General features: G+C 46.7%; 1 protein-coding gene across 1 annotated transcript in view; it reads right to left on the minus strand.

Moving 5' to 3' along the window:
• The window catches only part of CCDC88C (coiled-coil domain containing 88C), a 75,157-nt gene extending 59,020 nt beyond the window's left edge, over nucleotides 1-16,137 (minus strand). Inside the window, 3 exon segments of the mRNA XM_044271609.1 lie at nucleotides 1,872-1,980; nucleotides 5,297-5,397; nucleotides 15,974-16,137. Of these exon segments, the coding sequence (XP_044127544.1) occupies nucleotides 1,872-1,980; nucleotides 5,297-5,397; nucleotides 15,974-16,063 (300 nt within the window). The 5' untranslated portion in view covers nucleotides 16,064-16,137.
• Between the last annotated feature and the right edge of the window lie 3,677 nt (nucleotides 16,138-19,814).

A 19,814-nucleotide genomic window follows, 5' to 3' on the forward strand; every position in this document is an offset into this window, starting at 1 on the left:
GGACTCAAGATTCCATGCAGAAAACCCATCCAGGCTTAGTCCTGCTCACCAAGGAGCAGGGTTCGTAACAATGTATCACAGCTCTCTCTTCTGAACTGTGGAGAACGTGATCAGGATGGGTTTTCGGCCCTGGAAGAAAACAGCAAGCGGAGATATTGAAAATAGAGAGGAAGGGATACCAAAAATCTATTAGAAAGTTGCAGAACTTTTTATTATATAAAGATGCTTAAAGGGCACGATCAACCCTATTTAACCAGCCATGCTGCCTGATAGGGTTGATCCTGCTGATTAAAACGATACCTGTCTTGTAAAAATCTCTTTTGGCTTTCCAGAGAAAAATTGCTTTTAATTCTTTGTGGAAATGAGATCTTCAGAGTACTGAGGGGCGTGGCCAGCAGTGGAGAGCAGAGGAGCACTGAGGGGTAGGCCCCTCCCCTCTGTGTACGAGCCATAATTTGACTAAGTAATACAAGTCTTTTTTTCTCGGGAACGGCACAACCGATTTTCACAAGAGAGGTATCATTTTAATCAGCAGAATCAGTCCTATCAAACAGTGTGTCCGGTTTAATAGGCCTGACACCACTGATAGGTGCCCTTTAAAATTACCCAAGGGGATGACCCGAACTAACAGCATCATAGATCCCAACTCCATTCCTCTCCGAGACCAAGAGAAGTAAATAAGCACCCCCATTTCCTGTGGTACAACACAATGGGGATATTGAGGTACAACCACATCCATTGTGCAGAATTACAACCAAATAACACCACCGTGGGGGGAGCCCCGAAAATATACAATGATCTTTCTGCACAGGGAAGGAAGCGGCGGCCGAGTAATGTTCCTGTTATTGCTTTCTCACAAAACACCTATTAACAATATGGAAGTGTTTCATTCTCCAAGTGGACGTGGCACGCTCTGGCCGCTGCAAGCAGAAAAATACATTCAATTCTCCTGGAAAGATTTCATTGTGATCCAGCACATTGTGTGACCCGCCGCTGCCATGTGGGTCCCAAAATATCATTTTGTGGCCCAAAACCCCATTTGGTGATGTACGGTGGTAATTCTGATCGATGGTATGTAGTAATATTATGTCTCATTGAATTTCAGCGCAGTTTTGTGAAATTTACGTTTCAGTTTACGGTGACAAAATGTATATTTTACTGTAATAAGTCATCGCGCACGGGCATATGCAGGCGAGTTATGCCACAGAGCTGCTGTATACACCGTGCTCTACCGCTAGGGGGCTCCCTTGCAAGAGAAGTGACAACTACTTTTGTGATACAGACATCAGCCCAGAGCAGTTGTCACCACCCTTCCCCCCCAGGCGCCTCTTAGCAGCTCACATTACGTAGCTTCTCAGTAGACTCCACTACATGGAGCTGAACCACAGGGCTGACAATCATTGCAGTAAGAGGTACCAACTAAGGCTACATGCACACGACCGTTGTGTGTTTTGCGGTCCGCAAATTGCGCATCCGCAAAACACGGATGGCGTACGTGTGCGTTCCGCAATTTGCGGAACGGCACGGAGAGCCTTTAATACAACTGCCTATTCTTGTCTGCAAAACGCCGACAAGAATAGGCCAGGTTATATTTTTTTTGTGGCGCAACGGCTGCGGACAGCACACGGAGTGCTGTCCGCATCTTCTGCGGCCCCATTGAAGTGAATGGGTCCGCATCCGAGCCGCCAAAACAACGGCCATGTGCATGAGGCCTAAGGCAGTGTCTCAGCCAAGTTCCATACAGACTGGGACGTGAAAAAAAAAAAATATATATATAAAATCTTACAATTCAGAATCTGCCAGCCCATCAGGGGTTAATCACGCGGAGGATTTCCTGCCTGTATTTGAACAGGAAGCCGCCATCACCATACCTGGTAGTAGGTCTTGATGTGTCGCACCAGTATAGCGAGATTCTGAATCCGCAGGTTGATGTCGTTGTTGACGTGCTTGTTGATTCGCTGATTTGACGGCCGCGGATCACTGTGCAGGGAAAGAGAGCAGACAGTCAGATAACATGATGCAGCATGGGTGGTGTGCAGAGGATACCGTCACCCCCGGCCTCTAAGTGAGCCCACATAAGACGACTGCAAGACTGTACACGGTTCATTGTGGGGGGTACACATAGATGCAGTATTTTGCACGGATTTATTTTATGCTCCAGTCACATCCAAAGCTGCATAAACAATTCTGTTGGTTTCCATCTTTATTCTACTGACTGAGCTCTAGGGCAAGCGCAGGAATGTCTGCAGGGTTACTAGCAATGGCATTGTATTATGGAGGTGTTAGTTCTGCAATTCCCTATTAGAAACAAGTATGGCCAGAGGTTTTCGGTTTTATGACTGCGCGTCTGCTCACGGCTGTGAACGCCTCGGCGTCTTTGACATCAAATCCTATAACAAGCTGTTTATGGGGCGCCGGTTCTCAGGTGTCCGGCACATGTAACTATAGCGCTCAGCTGCTCGGGTAAAGATCTTACAGACAAAGAAGATGTCATCCGGTGGGGAGGGCAGGGGTGACAGCTGCACAGGGGGGCAAGGGGCACGTAACTAAATAGGTCACGTCCAGAGAGTATAACACCCATCATGTTCCATCCCTGTGAGGGCTGTCCAGAGGATGAGGCTCCCAGACCCCTGACCCGTCACTTATTTATAGCCGGTGACCTGATGCCCCCAATAAAAAAAAAAAATCTGTAACTGCCTCCCCCTCCCCACCTAACAGGTGCCATTTATAATACTGGGGTCTTCTATGTGGCAGAGGGGCCGTGAGCCTCCTCAGGCACCAGGGATGAATGAATGGCACTGAGAGCAGGGAAGCTACTGAGCATGTCAGTCCACCTCTGAATGCAGGAGGTGGACCAATAGGAGAAACAGCAGGGGGCGCCACCAGAGAGGAAAACGCAATGTACATTTTGTTGCACGTATATTGCAATAATACTTAAATTTGCAAAGGTTCATTAACTGCATAGGAATACTTTTTATGGGCTAACCCCTTCAGTCCTGGGGGCAATTCCCGTCAACCTTTAGGGAGACTTCTGGGGTACATCAGATTCCTCTGTCAGCAGACGCGGGATGTTTTATGGTAGCCTGTGCCTGCTGAGCCATAGACAGAACACAGACAGTGAGAACTGGAATAGTGAAGGCCACAAGTCAGAAATGAGCAAATATCGGGGGGGGGGGGGGGGGTTGCTACTTATGCAATTACCCAAAATTTAAGTTCATTAAGAAAAATCAAGTGCAACCATCCAAGAAGGTCATGACGAGAACTTTTTGCAGTGATCTATACGCAGTGTTTACCTTCCCTCCATAGGTGGACTGCATCGTGGGAACCAGTAGCCCGACTGTTTACCTGTATCCAATGTACACAGGTCCTGGACTCCGCACACAGTCCATGCAAGGGGCACAGGGAAACCTCATACCTCACTCATGCCAGGAATGCCTGGGAATGTAGGACTCGGCATCTCTAGAGCCTCAGACCAGTAACCAGCTCCTCGTTACTTCCTATCAGTGGGATCATGATCACCATTAGAGCTCATGCACCGGAGCGCGTGTGCCCCCGTGTTGCGCACTACAAATTGCGGTCCGAAATGCACGGGCACAGTCCGTGCGCACACCGTCCTGTTTTTCTGCGGTGCCGACCCATTCAAGTCAATGGGCCGTCATCCGTTAAGCGGCATGAACACGGACGGTGGCCGTGCATTGCGGATCTCTATTTGCAGTCCGGGCACGGGGCACACGCTTGTGTGAACGAGCCCTAAATCACATTTATTCATTCATCTACTTTGCAAGGAAAGGCTCGGGACAACCCTGGGCATCAATTCTGATCATGTCCAAATCCTTATATCACAAGGATCAAGACTTCGGTCACCTCCGATTTCTTTACCCCCTTCTAAAAATCTATTTTTCTGCCTGGAAACAATCAGCAAGTAGGTTAAACTGCTGTTTTTTTATGGCTTTATTTTCATTCCCATGACAACTCCTGAAAAACCTTCAGCGGGGACTTAAAACATGAGTATGTGTAGGGATAGTAGGGCATGCGGCTGTCACAGAGGGGGGGGGTCTTTGACTCCGGACCCCCTCATCAGTCAGAGCCGAGAGGCTCCTGTTCTGGCAGACCCTTGACTGTCCATGCATTACATGAACAGCCATTGAAATGAATAGATGCCATTTAAAAGAGCACCTGTCAGCAGCATCCGTCCTACTAAGCAAGACATGCAGCCCAGTAGGGTTGATCCTGCTGATCAAAATGATACCTGTCTTGTGAATATTGGTTTGCAGCGTTCTCAAGAAAAAGACTTTTATTCTTAGGCAAATGGGGGGCTTTAGTGCTCAGAGGGGCGTGTCCTTCCAGTGCTGGCCCGCCCTTTAGTACATTAAGCCCTCATTAGCACAAAGTCTTTTCTTGGGAAGGCCGCCATCGATTTTCCCAAGTAAAGTATCAATTCAATCAGCAGGAACAACCCTGCCATGTTTGATAGGGTTGATTCTGTTGACAGGTTCTCTTTAAATGTTACAATGTTGGTTCTTCATGGGATAATGAGCTGCGGTGCAGGGGGAGAGGTCACTTCAATATGAGCTCACAAAGGAACCAATGATGGAGGAGCATTAAAAATACACAGAAGCCAGTGGTTGTCAACCCCCACCTTGCTACTGTGTTATGGAATAGAATTCCACAGGTACAGTGAAGACTGACACTACATAGTCCTATTGGGGTAAAACTCGCTATAATCTCAGGACAGTTTCCACCTGCATTTCAACATTTATTTTTGCCCCAGTGAAGCTGTGACTCGAGCGCGTCCCCTTCACACATGGCTTGTTCTGAGCCGGAAAGGAAGTGGTTGATTTGCAGCTTTCGTGCCGAAAATTTCACATTTATCTGTGGAGTGCAAGTGCAGTTTTTACACTATAGCGATTAGTCACATGTAAATGAGGCATGAGCACCGTACCTCGCGCCTCTAGGTAGGTCCCACCATGCCTCAGTCAACACCCACCAGCCATCTAAAAAAATATGAATTTTCACAGTTCACACATAAAGCAGCCCCCCCCCCCCCCAACAATCTAAGTGACCAGTTCGGCTCTGCTACATCTGTGTGTGTGTAATGCACAGCTATGTTTTATAGCGGGGATGGCCAACCTGCGGCTCTCCAGCTGTTGCAAAACTACAACTCCCAGGATGCCGTCTGCCGACAGCAGGGCATGGTGAGAGTTGTAGTTTTTACAACAGATAGAGCCGCAGGTTGGCCATCCCTGTGTTATAGATTGAATTCCCAATAAGTAGAGGGCCCCCGCCATATACTCACATCTGGAGCATTATCTTGTTGAGGAACACGCCGTCCACTAGATCCATGTACGTCGCCAATTTGCTGTCATTCTCGTTACCACACGGCCCAAAGGTTTTCACCTATGGAAGCAGGAAAATAAACGTGAGCGCGAATGGCGAGGACGCAGATTAGGAGGAATTCAATAGGTAAAAGATGAGATTACTGCCCAACCTGGGGCTCTGCACATTCCTCTGAGGATATGTAATGCCCCAGACTCTGCACTTTACTTCCAAGATGATTAACGTCTCAGATGTATCAGTCACGGCTAAGAGCCTCCTCCATGCAACCCGACTGCTGCTCTTATGGACAGTGCATCCTAAAATACAATGTGTCCTGCCATATTGCATTGTGAAAGTTGCAGATTTTACATTGCAAAAAAACTAAACAAAAAAAAACAAACACACGTTCCACTGTTCAGCACGTTTGAGGCAGCTTTGGCTGTGACTAGAGTACAAGACATGAGTTTATGCAAGACCCAGAGAAAGCCAAGCAAAGGGGGGCCATCTCTGGAACTCCCACAGGCGGGCATGACCAACCTACCGCTCCGTTGGTTTTAGGTGGGGGTCCACGGGGTGCGGTGCCCCCAGTGGTAAAACCCTCGCCGATCTAATAGTTATCCTCTGTCCTGTGGATAAGGGATAACTTCAAACAACTGGAATACCCCTTTAACATTTAAAATTAAAGGGGCATTCCCATGGATCATTGTTGTATGTACACAGTGACTGCACCAGCAGAATAGTGAGTGCAGCTCTGGAGTATAATACAGGATACAACTCAGGATCAGTGCAGGATAGTAATGCATGTACCCAGTGACTGCACCAGCAGAATAGTGAGTGCAGCTCTGGAGTATAATACAGGATGTAACTGAGGATCAGTACAGGATAAGTAATGTATGTACACAGTGACTGCACCAGCAGAATAGTGAGTGCAGCTCTGGAGTATAATACAGGATGTAACTGAGGATCAGTACAGGATAAGTAATGTATGTACAGTGACTGCACCAGCAGAATAGTGAGTGCAGCTCTGGAGTATATACGGATGTAACTCAGGATCATACAGGGTAAGTAATGTATGTACCCAGTGACTCCACCAGCAGAATAGTGAGTGCAGCTCTGGAGTATAATACAGGATGTAACTCAGGATCAGTAATGTATGTACACAGTGACTGCACCAGCAGAATAGTGAGTGCAGCTCTGGAGTATAATACAGGATGTAACTCAGGATCAGGCTGCATTCACACGACCACATCTATGTGCATCTTGCACTTTTCACAGGCGCCGTTGTACAAAATGTGGATCGGAAGTGGGCCGAAAACGTGGTTGTGTGAATGTGGCTTCGTTCTGTGACTTTTTACTTAGAGCATATCTGTTTTAAAACTATAGAACAGCGATCTCAGATGGCAGAGGTTGGTTCATAGAACCTAAAGTTCCACAGCATGAACACTAGCATGTCTTTCGCCTGATACAATTAGCATTACCACCGAGACGGCGAGTTCCCATCCTACAAGCAGCGCCCTGGCATTCACTACAACACGGTGTCCCCCACTCTGCAGTCAGGACACAACACTCCCGGCTCTGCTCTGCAGACAAACAAAAGCCCTGGAACTGAGAAGGATGTTATTGTTAATGTGACCCAGAGCATGGACAAAAGCAGGAGCTGCAGCTCCCCCCCCCCCCCCTCATGAGTCTCCTCAGCAGTCACTTCTGTCTCTCTCTTTTCTCTGTCTCTTCAGAGAACCGTTAACCTCACATCACCTGTCTCATGATGACAGCCACAACCTGTCTGACAGCAGTGGGGAGACCTACTTCCCCCCTCAAGCACCTGTGATGACAGATTTACACCCTGTGTGGTCTTGGCACCAAAACTGCCCAAACATGGTCCCAGTTGGCGAATCGGGCAGTACACCATTGGTGACAAATGGCCCTGCAGCAGCCCTGGCCCCGAAAATCATCATGTTCCCTATTACAAGAAGCCTTCTTTCAAGCCCACAACAGAAATTCTTGTGACTATCACCATTATATTTCAGTTCTGTGCCAGTCTTTTGGGATTATTAAATATAACTTTTTTAACTGTTCCAATATGTGTAAATTGACCTTTATCTCAGGCCTACGGGGGAGGGGAGGGGGTTAAGCGGAGGACTATTGCTTCTTCCTAGGCCTAAGAGTACTTCCCCCCCCCCCCCCCATCCCTGAGGAGCTTAAGATCTAAAAAGGTGAAAGACAATCCAGTATTTTTGTTGTGTGCAATGAAGTGTTTCATATTACAGTTCACGTAGAGTCACCGCACCCAGATAGAGACCCAGCAGGCGGTTAGACAACCTCATGGAGGGCGAGCATGAAATACAAGATAGTAACCTCACAAGAAGGGTATGGTCCGAGCCAAGACCCTTCTAGAATTGTCCGCTAATAGTTAATCTATAAACCTCGATCCATTGGGAGTTTTACTGAACCAAACTAGAGGACAGGTCCTAAGGCCCTGTTCACATGGCGTCTTTTGACGCTGTAACTGGACGGACACCGCTGGGTGAGCAGGTCAGTAGCGTTCAAACAGAGAGAAAAAATGCTGCAAAAATCGTGCAAAATCCACTGTGTGAACAGGATCCTATAGTGATCCAAGTTCAGTAGAGTATAGTGTCTTGAGACTATAGTATGGCTGCGGCCATATTGCAGCCTCCGGACGTAGGCCTAAGGCCTCTTTCACACGTAAAATCTAAAGTAGGGCATGCTTCTGTGGTGTCCCATGGTCTGCGGAAAACCACTGATGTATGAATACACATTAAGGGCTCATCCACACGCACGACCGCTGGATGACTTGCAAAACACGCATACCGGCCGCGTTCCGGACCCTAATAGAACAATCCTATCCTTGTCCGTAATGTGGACAATAATAGGACATGTTCTATGACAAAGAATGCACATGGAGTCATTTCCATAATTTATTTTTTGTGGCCCCATTGAAGTGAATGGTTCCGCATACGGTCTGCAAAAAAAAAAAAGGTTCATGTGCATGAGCCCTAAAGTCAATGGATATGTGTGCCGTCCATGAAGATCTGTGGAGATCAGGGGCAGCACATGGCCGCGATTCACTGAGGTGTGAAAGAGGCCTAAGGGTACTTTCACACTAGCGTCCCTGGATTCGGGAAATCTGTATGCAAACGGACACCATTTGTAGACGGATCCGGATCCATCTCACAAATATATTGCAATTCTGGATCCGTCTCTCCGATTGTCATCCGGAAAAACGGATGCAGTATTTACCTTTTTCACATTTTTGAAAAGGTCTGCGCATGCGCAGACCGCAAGACCGGATCCGTTTTTTTCCAGGACACTTAGGACAGGATCCGGCATTAATGCATTTCAATGTAAAATAATGCCGGATGCGGCATGTGTTTCGGAATTTTGGACGGAGAAAATACCGCAGGATTCTGCAGTATTTTCTCCGTCCAAAAACCGTACAGCGACTGAACTGAAGACATCCTGATCGGATTGCTCTCCATTCAGAATGCATAGGGATAAAACTGATCAGTTCTTTTCCGGTATAGAGCTCCTAGGACTGAACTCAATACCGAAAAAGAAAAACGCTAGTGTGAAAGTACGCCAACACTGAAGTCTGGGCAGTTACAAGAAGACACAATGTAACAGGCTACAACTCACAAGATGCCAACAAAGATATTCAGTAAATGAAGGCACTTTTCCTGCTGCAATCAAACCTTCTATTCAAATGCTTTTTAGTTACATCTGTTTCTGGGAATACTGGGCGACAACCAATATCCCCTTCGTTACAGTTCTAAAAGGGGTTGTCACTAGTGTTGAGCGAACTTTTGTTTTAAGTTCGGCGTCTAAAGTTCGGGTTATCGAAAAATCGCGTTAAGAATTCTGCTACCACGGACCATGTCCGTGGTAGCAGAATCCATAACGCGATTCTTCGATAACCCGAACCCGAACTTTAGACGCCGAACTTAAAACAAAAGTTCGCTCAACACTAGTTGTCACTTTACGTTGCGTCTGCCTAGCTGTAAAACAGTTCATCCTCATCCTGTAGTGAGTATACAGAATTTCCATTCAGGACCACAGGAAAACTAGATGGATGGAAACTGATTCCTAGATAGGGCCCATTTAAATGTCATTATTTTAGACATGTTTCAACATCCTTTTACACTTTCACAAGGGACCTGTAGGCTAAAGAGCTAGCAATCTAATGGGCAGGGAGTTAACACAATGTATTTTGGAGCTCAGAGGGTTAAGCCGTGCCCCAGGCAGAGTCAGTGTTGTCAGTTTTGGTAGTTACAGGGCTATAAACTTTATACTGGGTCTGGAGGAAGTGGCCATCTTGTACCAACAGGGACATTATCACCTGCCTGTGTCCCCCAGATCTCCAGGAATGCAGCTATTCAGTAATAACAAGGCTGGATGGGGGCAGGGCAAAGGGGGGGGGGGGTGAGATCAGGGGCAGCTTGGTGCAGGACAGCTCAATAGAAGAAATACAGAGCAGCGAGGAACAAATATAAAGTGAACTGCAAATCAAATGTAGCAGCAGGTGGTCTGTGAGGGGGTGGATGGGAGGTTTGCATATGGGAAACTTCCTGCTGCTGCAAACACTGATACATTGTAATAAAAGTAAAATAAATAAATACAACTAAAGTTCTTAAATGTAAACACTAACAACAAACTGGAACAAAGTAACTGACTCCAGCTGAAGGCAACAGTTACAATGTTTACAAGTAGTCAGTTACAATGTAAGACTGTTTAGAGGATCCCCCCAGCAACAGGGACACTCCCAGCAATGCTGGACACTCACCCAGGAGACCAGTGGACTCTCCATGAACAGGTCCAGGAGCTGAGAGATTGTAATCTCCATAATTTCAACTCAATTGGAGCCCTAATTGCAGAGAAGTTGAAGAGAATAGTCCATGCTGCTGTCTGTGCCCCTGGAGGGAGCTGAGTGCTAGCAACCGAACAATGAGAGTCTCATCTCTGCAGGGGGCAGAGGCACAACCCTCATTCTCCTCCTCCTCCTCCTTCTGCTCAGTGCAGCTCTGCTCTCAGGTGCTCAGTGCACTCATCCAGAGGCCCCCCTCATGCAGTGAGTACATAAAGGATATAGGGGGTAGTAGTGCAGCAGCAGACAACTCTCACTTTCCCCATGTGTGCAACTGTACAGACAGCATGGAGAGGTGAATGGGCACTAGGGGGCAGTCACTGAGAGATCAAAGTGGGTGGGGTGGGCTCTGCACTGACCAATGGGAGGAGGAATTCAGTTTGAAGGGGTTGGCTGGGGGGGGGGTTTGAACAATGCTGGAGTCTTGGGCCAGCTGCACCTGTGCCCTGCATGGCTGGATCCTGGTGCAAGGAGGTCCTGTGCAATGGGAGCTGTCCCTGCAATATTTAGCAAATTAATCACTTCTGGGTGACTGGTGCTGGAGCCAAACACCTATTTTAGGGTGCAAAAGTATAACCAAGGGACTTTTGTGTGACTGGAGTTGCTCAACTTTTCCCCCTCCCCACCCAACCCTCTTTCACATGTCCATGTCTGTGATGACATCCGTGACAAGGTGGTCAGGGGTTCCTCCAGGCAGATGTCCATAAGGAATGCGTGTTTGGTCTATGTGTCTGTTTTTTGTCTTCCAGTCATCCATATTCACCAGATCCTGCTAGGGTAAAAATGAATTTCCAGGGCATATTTTAGCAGCCATCCGTAAATAAAAAAGCATGGACCAAACACGGATGGCACCTCGGAAAAAATAGGGCAAGCTTTTTATGGTGTCCCCAGGGCAGTAGATATAGTGGAAGCAGGGGAAGCGGTTGCTACGGGGCCCGAAGTCAGAAGGGGATCATCCCGAAGGAGAACTGAAAGGTTCTATTGCAAGCAGGGGCGGATTGATCATAAATTTCATGGTGGACCGATTCCTAGGAGGGCCACCCAAGCCGTCCTCATGGCTTCAGCCAGGTACGTAATGATCTGAATCTCTCACGCACCTGGCCAGCAGCCGCAGGTGCCCTCCTCAATCCTCAGTTCAGCGATACAGTTGAATACTGTCGCACAGATGGCGGTATTTTGTGCTGCACTGTGGTATTTGGTTCAGCTGGGGTAGTATATTGCTGGCCCTGCCTAATTATTTTGCCTGGCCTTCAGTCAATCTGGACCCGCCTGCAATGTGTAGCCACTTCTACTTTTTTTTTTCCAGGGCAACGTTTAGTTCCCAGTCCGCCCCTGATTGTCAGGGGCCCCTCAACAGTAATGGCCTATACAGTGACAGTATATATGTGTAGGAAACAGACAGACCAGCTGCTGGGCCTGGTCTGACAGAGCAATCCTGACTAGCCGCAGGAGTGGGGGTTGCATGGGAGCAAGTTGTTGTTGCTGCTGGGGAGGGGCCAGTTTAAAAATTTTCATTGGGGCCCATTCAGTTCTAGTCACACCACTGGTTGTCACTATGGCCCGTGGAAAACCGCACACTAAAGCCAGTGGATATGTGAGTGGTCTATGGAGACCATGGACAGCACTCATCTGCAATTCTCTGATGTGTCAAAGAGGGCTAACTCAATGGAGAAGCTGCTTTGATGTGACATGACCTAAAGAATCGCCTGCAATAAGTGGAGCACAACAGTTGTAGGACAAAAGCAGCGGCTTAGACAATCCACATGGGATGTTACTGGCATCCATTATAGCCCATTCCTCGTTCCCCAGCAATTGTGATGCAGTAACAGCATTGTGCCCGATAAACAGAAGAACACGTGGGCCAAAGATCAGTCCCCAGCCTGTACGCTCACCGACTTAGCAGGTGCGATGACGTCACTGCATAGCCCCTGCTGGGGAGAGGGGTATGTGCTTTATTCAATGGGGAAAGGGGGCTAGGTGAGTATTACAAATTTTTTTTTATTTATACCACAGAGGCCTCTTCATGAATATAGAGTGGAGTACTAATGTGTGGGGGAATTAAGAGGGGAGCACCACTGTGTGGGGAAATTAAGAGGGGGGCACCACTGTGTGGGGGAATTAAGAGGGGAGCACCACTGTGTGGGGGAATTAAGAGGGGAGCACCACTGTTTGGGGACATTAAGGGGGAGCACCACTGTGTGGGGGAATTAAAGGGGAGCACCACTGTGTGGGGGAATTAAGAGGGGAGCACTACTGTGTGGGGGAATTAAGGGGGAGCACTACTGTGTGGGGGAATTAAGGGGGAGCACTACTGTGTGGGGGAATTAAGGGGGAGCACCACTGTGTGGGGGAATTAAGGGGGAGCACTACTGTGAGGGAGGACTAAGGGGGTGGGGGTCACTGTTTAAAAATGTGCTATTGGGCCCAGCCCTTTCTCGTTACGCCGCAGTTTTATTCCAGCTCTGATTGGTTTTCCATCAACACTGACTGCTCTAATCAAGGGAGCTGTCTATTTGGTATTCACTTGTACTTATTAATACTGCCACCTTCTATGCATGAGTAAACATGGCCCCACCATGAATATGTATTGTTATCCACCGTGGACATCTCTTGTCTGTTTTGCATGGTAACGGTTGAGTGATGCATTTATCAGAAGCCGTGAACATGTCTGTGAAATGTGTGGGCAGTATGGCGGACATGGTCCAGGTCACGACTGATCATCTTGGTCACAGTGACCCCTAGTGGTAACGTCTAGGACTGATAAATGAAGGTGATCACATATGGCTGGGAAGGTTAAAAGAGGTTATCCCACAAAAGACATCTATCGACTATCCACAGGATAGATGATTAATGTATGATGGCTGGGGCTGGCTGCAATCCTGAGAATGGAGCAGTCCACCGCTCCATCATTTCTATGGGACTGCTGGAGCACTGTCTATGTCAGTCCCAATGAAGTGGACGGACATGCCCACTACAGCTTCATTTAAATGGGACTTGAGACCCTTGTTCTCTGGATCACTGGGGGTACCGGCGGTCAGAGCCCCAATGATGGGACTTTGGCCTCGATACGTGTCACATATAGATTGCAGCAATGCCAAGGCTGCATCGAAACTATGGAAAGTGAATGCGGTCACGCTGCAACACAATCTGTCATTATTTGCGATCAGCTTGTTATTCACATCTCCGTTTCACTTTCCATTCTTCTGATCCATCAGAAGAACAGAAAGAAAGAAAAAACAGGATCCTGTAAAAAAAAAAAAAAGACGTATACTTTTGCACATTTGGCATCCTTTGAGCCATTTCCATCCGAGATCTGTTATTTTAGATGGGAAAGTCATGCAGTTCTTCTTTTCCCGTCTAAAAAAACTTCTTAGATGGAAATAGCTCAAATGGATGCCAAATGTGCAACAGGATTGCTTTTTTTTTTTTTACAGGATCCTGTTTTTTTTTTCTGTTCTTCTGACGGATGAAAAGAATGGAAAATGAAACAGAGATGTGAACTCTCCCTAAGGCTACTTTCACACTTGCGTTTTTACTGGATCGGGCAAGGTTCAGCAAAAAGACTTCCGTTACTGATAATACAACCGTCTGCATACAACGGATCCGGTTGTATTATCTTTAACATTGCCAAGACGGATCCGTCATGAACACCATTGAAAGTCAATGGGGGACGGATCTGTTTTCAATTGTGGCAGAGAAAACTGATCCGTCCCCTATGACTTGCATTGGGGGTTATGCCGGATCCGTCTTGCTCCGCATCCCAGGACGGAAAGCAAACTACAACATGTTGCGGTCTGCTCTCCGGTCTGGGAGCACAACTGAACGGAACGGAATGCATTTTGGAGCGCTCCATTCTATTCAGTTCAGTTTTGTCCCCATTGACAATGAATGGGGACAAAACTGAAGTGTTTTTTTTTTTCTGGTATTGAGCCCCTATGACGGATCTCAATACCGGAAAACGAAAACGCTAGTGTGAAAGTAGCCTAACATGTGTGCCTCTAAAATAATCAGTTAGCAAATCTATTCCATTAGTCTCATGGAAGACAGGATGTCACCCGTCTGTGACCGTGTTATTACAGACTGGGGAGAGATGAGACGGAGGTGCGTGTCGGGGCAGTGTGCGGTGGGTGGGTGCGGGGGAGTTAGTCCCACTGTATCAATATAAAGCTTATAATAAAGATAATAGAGGGGAAGACTGGAAATTTCTGGGTAAAAGTTATCTCAAATATCATTCAACAGCAGCAGACAGATATTACATGCAAAACTGGGGGCGGAGGGGAAGCTTTATAAACTACTAACAGCATAGGGGGCATGCCCTCTGCATTTTGTTCCATCCATCCCACTCATGGGACTTTTTTTAAGCATTGTGTCTCTATATAGACCGAGCCGCACACCTGACATCATAGACAGGCATCCTCAAAATGCGGCCCTCCACCTGTTGTAAAACTACAACTCCCAGCATGCCCTGCTGAAGGATGATACCTGTAGGCTGTTCGGGCATGCTGGGAGTTGTAGTTTTGCAACAGCTGGAGGGCCGCAGTTTGAGGATGCCTGTCATAGAAGGTATCATCTCTGCAGACTCAGTGATCACCCGGCATCTTGTCTCCTGGATCCAAAACTAGGGTGCTGCCGGTGCTTGGATATCTGACCTGGACGGGCAACGCTCCCGGCTCCTTCTCCATTCAAGTCTATACTGTCATGTTTTGGCAGAATCTTCGAAGAATGGCATGCCTCAGGAGCAGGCATTCAGTACCACACATCACTCAAAGAAAACCCAATCTGTCTTTGGGGGAAAAAAATACATGCGAAGAAAGGGGTTAAATTTAACGTTTACCAAAAATGAGATCTGGGCTCCTTGGTCCACATTTACTAAAATGTCTGTGCCTAAAATCTGTCTAAAATGTCTGTGCCTAAAATCTGTCTGGTTTTCACCAAGTTGCTCAAAAGTAGGAGTAAGGCCTCATGCACACGACCGTTTTTTTTTAAGGTCCGCAAAAACGGGGTCCGTAGGTCCGTGATCCGTGACCGTTTTTTCGTCCGTGGGTCTTCCTTAATTTTTGGAGGATCCACGGACATGAAAAATGAAAAAAAAAATCTAAGTCAAGTTTGCCATTGAAATGATAGGAAAAAACGGACACGGATCACGGACACGGATGACAATCTTGTGTGCATCCGTGTTTTTTCACGGACCCATTGACTTGAATGGGTCCGTGAACCGTTGGCTGTGAAAAAAATAGGACAGGTCATATTTTTTTTTCACGGCCAGGAAAAACGGATCACGGATGCGGCTGCCAAACGGTGCATTTTCAGTTTTTTCCACGGACCCATTGAAAGTCAATGGGTCTGCGAAAAAAAACAGAAAACGGCACAACGGCCTCAGATGCACACAACGGTCGTGTGCATGAGGCCTAAGGCTCAATTCACACATTCGTAACATGTTTTGCGGATCCGAAAAACACGGACAGCGGCAATGTGCGGACCGCACATTGCTGGCACTAATAGAATATGCCTATTCTTGTCCGCAATTGCTGACAAGAATAGGACATGTTCTATTTTTTTGGGGAACGGAATTGCGTGTCCAGGCAGCACATCATGCTGCCCCATAGAAATGAATGGGTCCGCAATTCCGTTCCGCTAAATGCGGAACGAAATAGCGGACATGTGACTGGAACCTTAGTCAAATGAGTCCATTCCTGCAGCAGATTTATTATCCAGCCTGAACCACCGTGATAAATCTGTTGACGTCTAGACAGCCCGTCTAAGATTACGCACCCTTACCTGCTGTCTCTTTGTCTGTTTGCCCTCCAGATGTCTTCTACCTTCAGCATTGGGACAGGAACTAGCTGTCTGACATTTAATGTCAGCCATATTAGCTCTCGGGGGCTGTTTCTCCTGTCACCTGGTCACAAAGAGTATATATAAAATGAGCATAACCTCCTCCTTCCATCGCTCTTCACTGTGCAGAGACAAAACAGACATGCTTGAATTAATCAAGAAACTAGAATCAGAGACCAGATTTTCTTTTTTGTCCATCAGTGCACGGCTCATGACGCATCCCTATCTCCTTCTGCATTCTTAAACTATTTCTATTTTATTTTTTACATTTTTTGACTATGGTATTCCTATACATTCCATTTCATCAATACACTGGCGCCCTCTAGTGGCCACAAGGGAGGTTTCTCACTGCAAATAACCTAGCAGAACCTAGCCTCTCCGGGCACATTGGTAAAAGCAGAAGCTATCCTGGTCTGTAGCTGGAACCCAGGGTGTGATCAGAGCAGTGAGGGACACCGTTATCTCATGCTACACAGTGAGTATTGCAAAGCACTGTACCGTGCAAATATTTTAGGCAGGTGTAAAAAATGCTGCAAATTAGGAATGATTTCACAAATTGGGCAGACTAGATGGGCCAAATGGTTCTTATCTGCCGACACATTCTATAAATAGGAGTGTTAATAGTTTATTTTTTTATCAATTAACAAAATGCAAAGTGATTGAAGAAAAGAGAAATTTAAATCCAATTAATATTGGGTGTGACAGCATCCGTCGGTTCTTCTACACTTTCACTGTTTTTGAAGGACTTCGTCAGGAAGGTTGTTCCAAACATGTTGGAGAACTAAGCACAGATCTTCTATGGATGTCGGCTTCCTCAAATCCTTCTCTCTCTTCATGTAATCCCAGACAGACTGGATGTTATTCTTCCCGGAGTCCTTGGTCTTCTTTATGCTGAAGCAAGTTCTTAATGACATTAGTTGGATGTTTGGGGTAGTTGTCCTGCTGTAGAATAAATACATGATGGATAAGTATCTGCCTGTATTAATCCTGACCAAATCCCCAACTCCATTTGCTGCTGTAACGCTCACCTGGTTTTCCCAGCCGGCATCCTCCAGTCCTCACCCAGCAGGTATGGCCATCAGGGCTGCGCAGTAGAGATGAGTGAATCGATTCTAATGAATCAATTCGTCTCATTAGCCAGACTTCTTCACCTGTGAGGGGCTGACCCCACAGGTGAAGAAGCGCTCCCACTTGCCAAATGATTAACAGGGTGACAGGACTAGACATCCCGCACGACTCATGCAATCTCACGCCTATACCGCTGCCGAAACTCAAATGCGGCTTAAAGTGTAGCTACTGAGCATGCATCTCTACCCAGAAGTATCCAGCCCCGTCAATCATATGGCAGGTGGGTGCTTCTTCACCTGTGGGGACAGCCCCCACAGGTGAAGTCTAGCTGATCTCTACTGCACAGCTGTCTCCACCCGTAAGGTGCACGTGCACTACCTTGAGCTAGTGTCCATCTACCTCAGTCTTCCCCGACCAATGACTGGCCACCTTTGAGTATTTAAGGCACCAGTAATAGCTTCTAGTTGTTTAGCTTCCTGCAAGGTGCTCTACTTGTCTTGCTCGCTCTCCCGTGTACCTGACCTCTGCCTGATCTCCATACTTACCCTTAGCTGATTGCCCTGACCTTGTCCCTAGGGTGGCCAGACGTCTGGTTTTAGGCCGGACAGTGTGGTTTTTAGACTCCTGGTCCTCCGTCCGGCGCAAGGCCAAGACGGACAGCTAGAAGTCCTCCTTTTTTTTGGTTATGTGTGACGGACCAGGCAATCCAGGCATGGTCCCTTTAAGTATCCCCAGAGCAAGGGGCTGGGCCTGGCAGCAAATCCGGACAGTACAGTGCTCTGTATGATGTGCTGGCCCAATTTCTGAACCGTTGCGGCGGGAACGGAGTGCGGGTGCCACTGCCCAATCTACTCACTCACTGGCCCATCCACGATTTCACCACCACGACGTTCCAGACAGCACTTGATATGCTGGTATAACCTGGGCGGCATCTCATGTGTATAATTGTATATGTATAATATACCAGAGAAGATGTATAATGTATACCAGCTGTACATATATAATTATATACAGGAGATGTCTAGGTTATACCAGCATGGTCCATATCACTATATACAAGAAGATGTATGACTTATACCAGCTGTACATATATAATTATATACAGGAGATGCCCAGGTTATACCAGCATGTTCCATATCACTATATACAAGAAGATGTATAACTTATACCAGCTGTACATATATAATTATATACAGGAGATGCCCAGGTTATACCAGCATGGTCCACATCACTATATACAAGAAGATGTATGACTTATACCAGCTGTACATATATAATTATATACAGGAGATGCCCAGGTTATACCAGCATGGTCCACATCACTATATACAAGAAGATGTATGACTTATACCAGCTGTACATATATAATTATATACAGGAGATGCCCAGGTTATACCAGCATGTTCCATATCACTATATACAAGAAGATGTATAACTTATACCAGCTGTACATATATAATTATATACAGGAGATGCCCAGGTTATACCAGCATGGTCCATATCACTATATACAAGAAGATGTATAACTTATACCAGCTGTACATATATAATTATATACAGGAGATGCCCAGGTTATACCAGCATGGTCCATATCACTATATACAGGAAGATGTATAACTTATACCAGCTGTACATACAGTGCAGACCAAAAGTTTGGACACAAATTCTCATTCAAAGAGTTTTCTTTATTTTCATGACTATGAAAATTGTAGATTCACACTGAAGGCATCAAAACTATGAATTAACACATGTGGAATTATATACATAACAAAAAAGTGTGAAACAACTGAAAATATGTCATATTCTAGGTTTTTCAAAGTAGCCACCTTTTGCTTTGATTACTGCTTTGCACACTCTTGGCATTCTCTTGATGATCTTCAAGAGGTAGTCACCTGAAATGGTCTTCCAACAGTCTTGAAGGAGTTCCCAGAGATGCTTTGCACTTGTTGGCCCTTTTGCCTTCACTCTGCGGTCCAGCTCACCCCAAACCATCTCGATTGGGTTCAGGTCCGGTGACTGTGGAGGCCAGGTCATCTGGCGCAGCACCCCATCACTCTCCTTCATGGGTCAAATAGCCCTTACACAGCCTGGAGGTGTGTTTGGGGTCATTGTCCTGTTGAAAAATAAATGATGGTCCAACTAAACGCAAACCGGATGGAACAGCATGCCGCTGCAAGATGCTGTGGTAGCCATGCTGGTTCAGTATGCCTTCAATTTTGAATAAATCCCCAACAGTGTCACCAGCAAAGCACCCCCACACCATCACACCTCCTCCTCCATGCTTCACGGTGGGAACCAGGCATGTAGAGTCCATCCGTTCACCTTTTCTGCGTCGCACAAAGACACAGTGGTTGGAACCAAAGATCTCAAATTTGGACTCATCAGACCAAAGCACAGATTTCCACTGGTCTAATGTCCATTCCTTGTGTTCTTTAGCCCAAACAAGTCTCTTCTGCTTGTTGCCTGTCCTTAGCAGTGGTTTCCTAGCAGATATTCTACCATGAAGGCCTGATTCACACAGTCTCCTCTTAACAGTTGCTCTAGAGATGTGTCTGCTGCTAGAACTCTGTGTGGCATTGACCTGGTCTCTAATCTGAGCTGCTGTTAACCTGCGATTTCTGAGGCTGGTGACAGAAGCCTTTCAGAACCTCCTCCTTGAGTTTTCTTTGTTGTGGTGTTCAGTTCCTCATCTCGTTAGCCTCTCTCAGCTGTCATG

This window comes from Bufo gargarizans, chromosome 11 (assembly GCF_014858855.1).
Source record: "Bufo gargarizans isolate SCDJY-AF-19 chromosome 11, ASM1485885v1, whole genome shotgun sequence".
Taxonomy (NCBI): domain Eukaryota; kingdom Metazoa; phylum Chordata; class Amphibia; order Anura; family Bufonidae; genus Bufo; species Bufo gargarizans.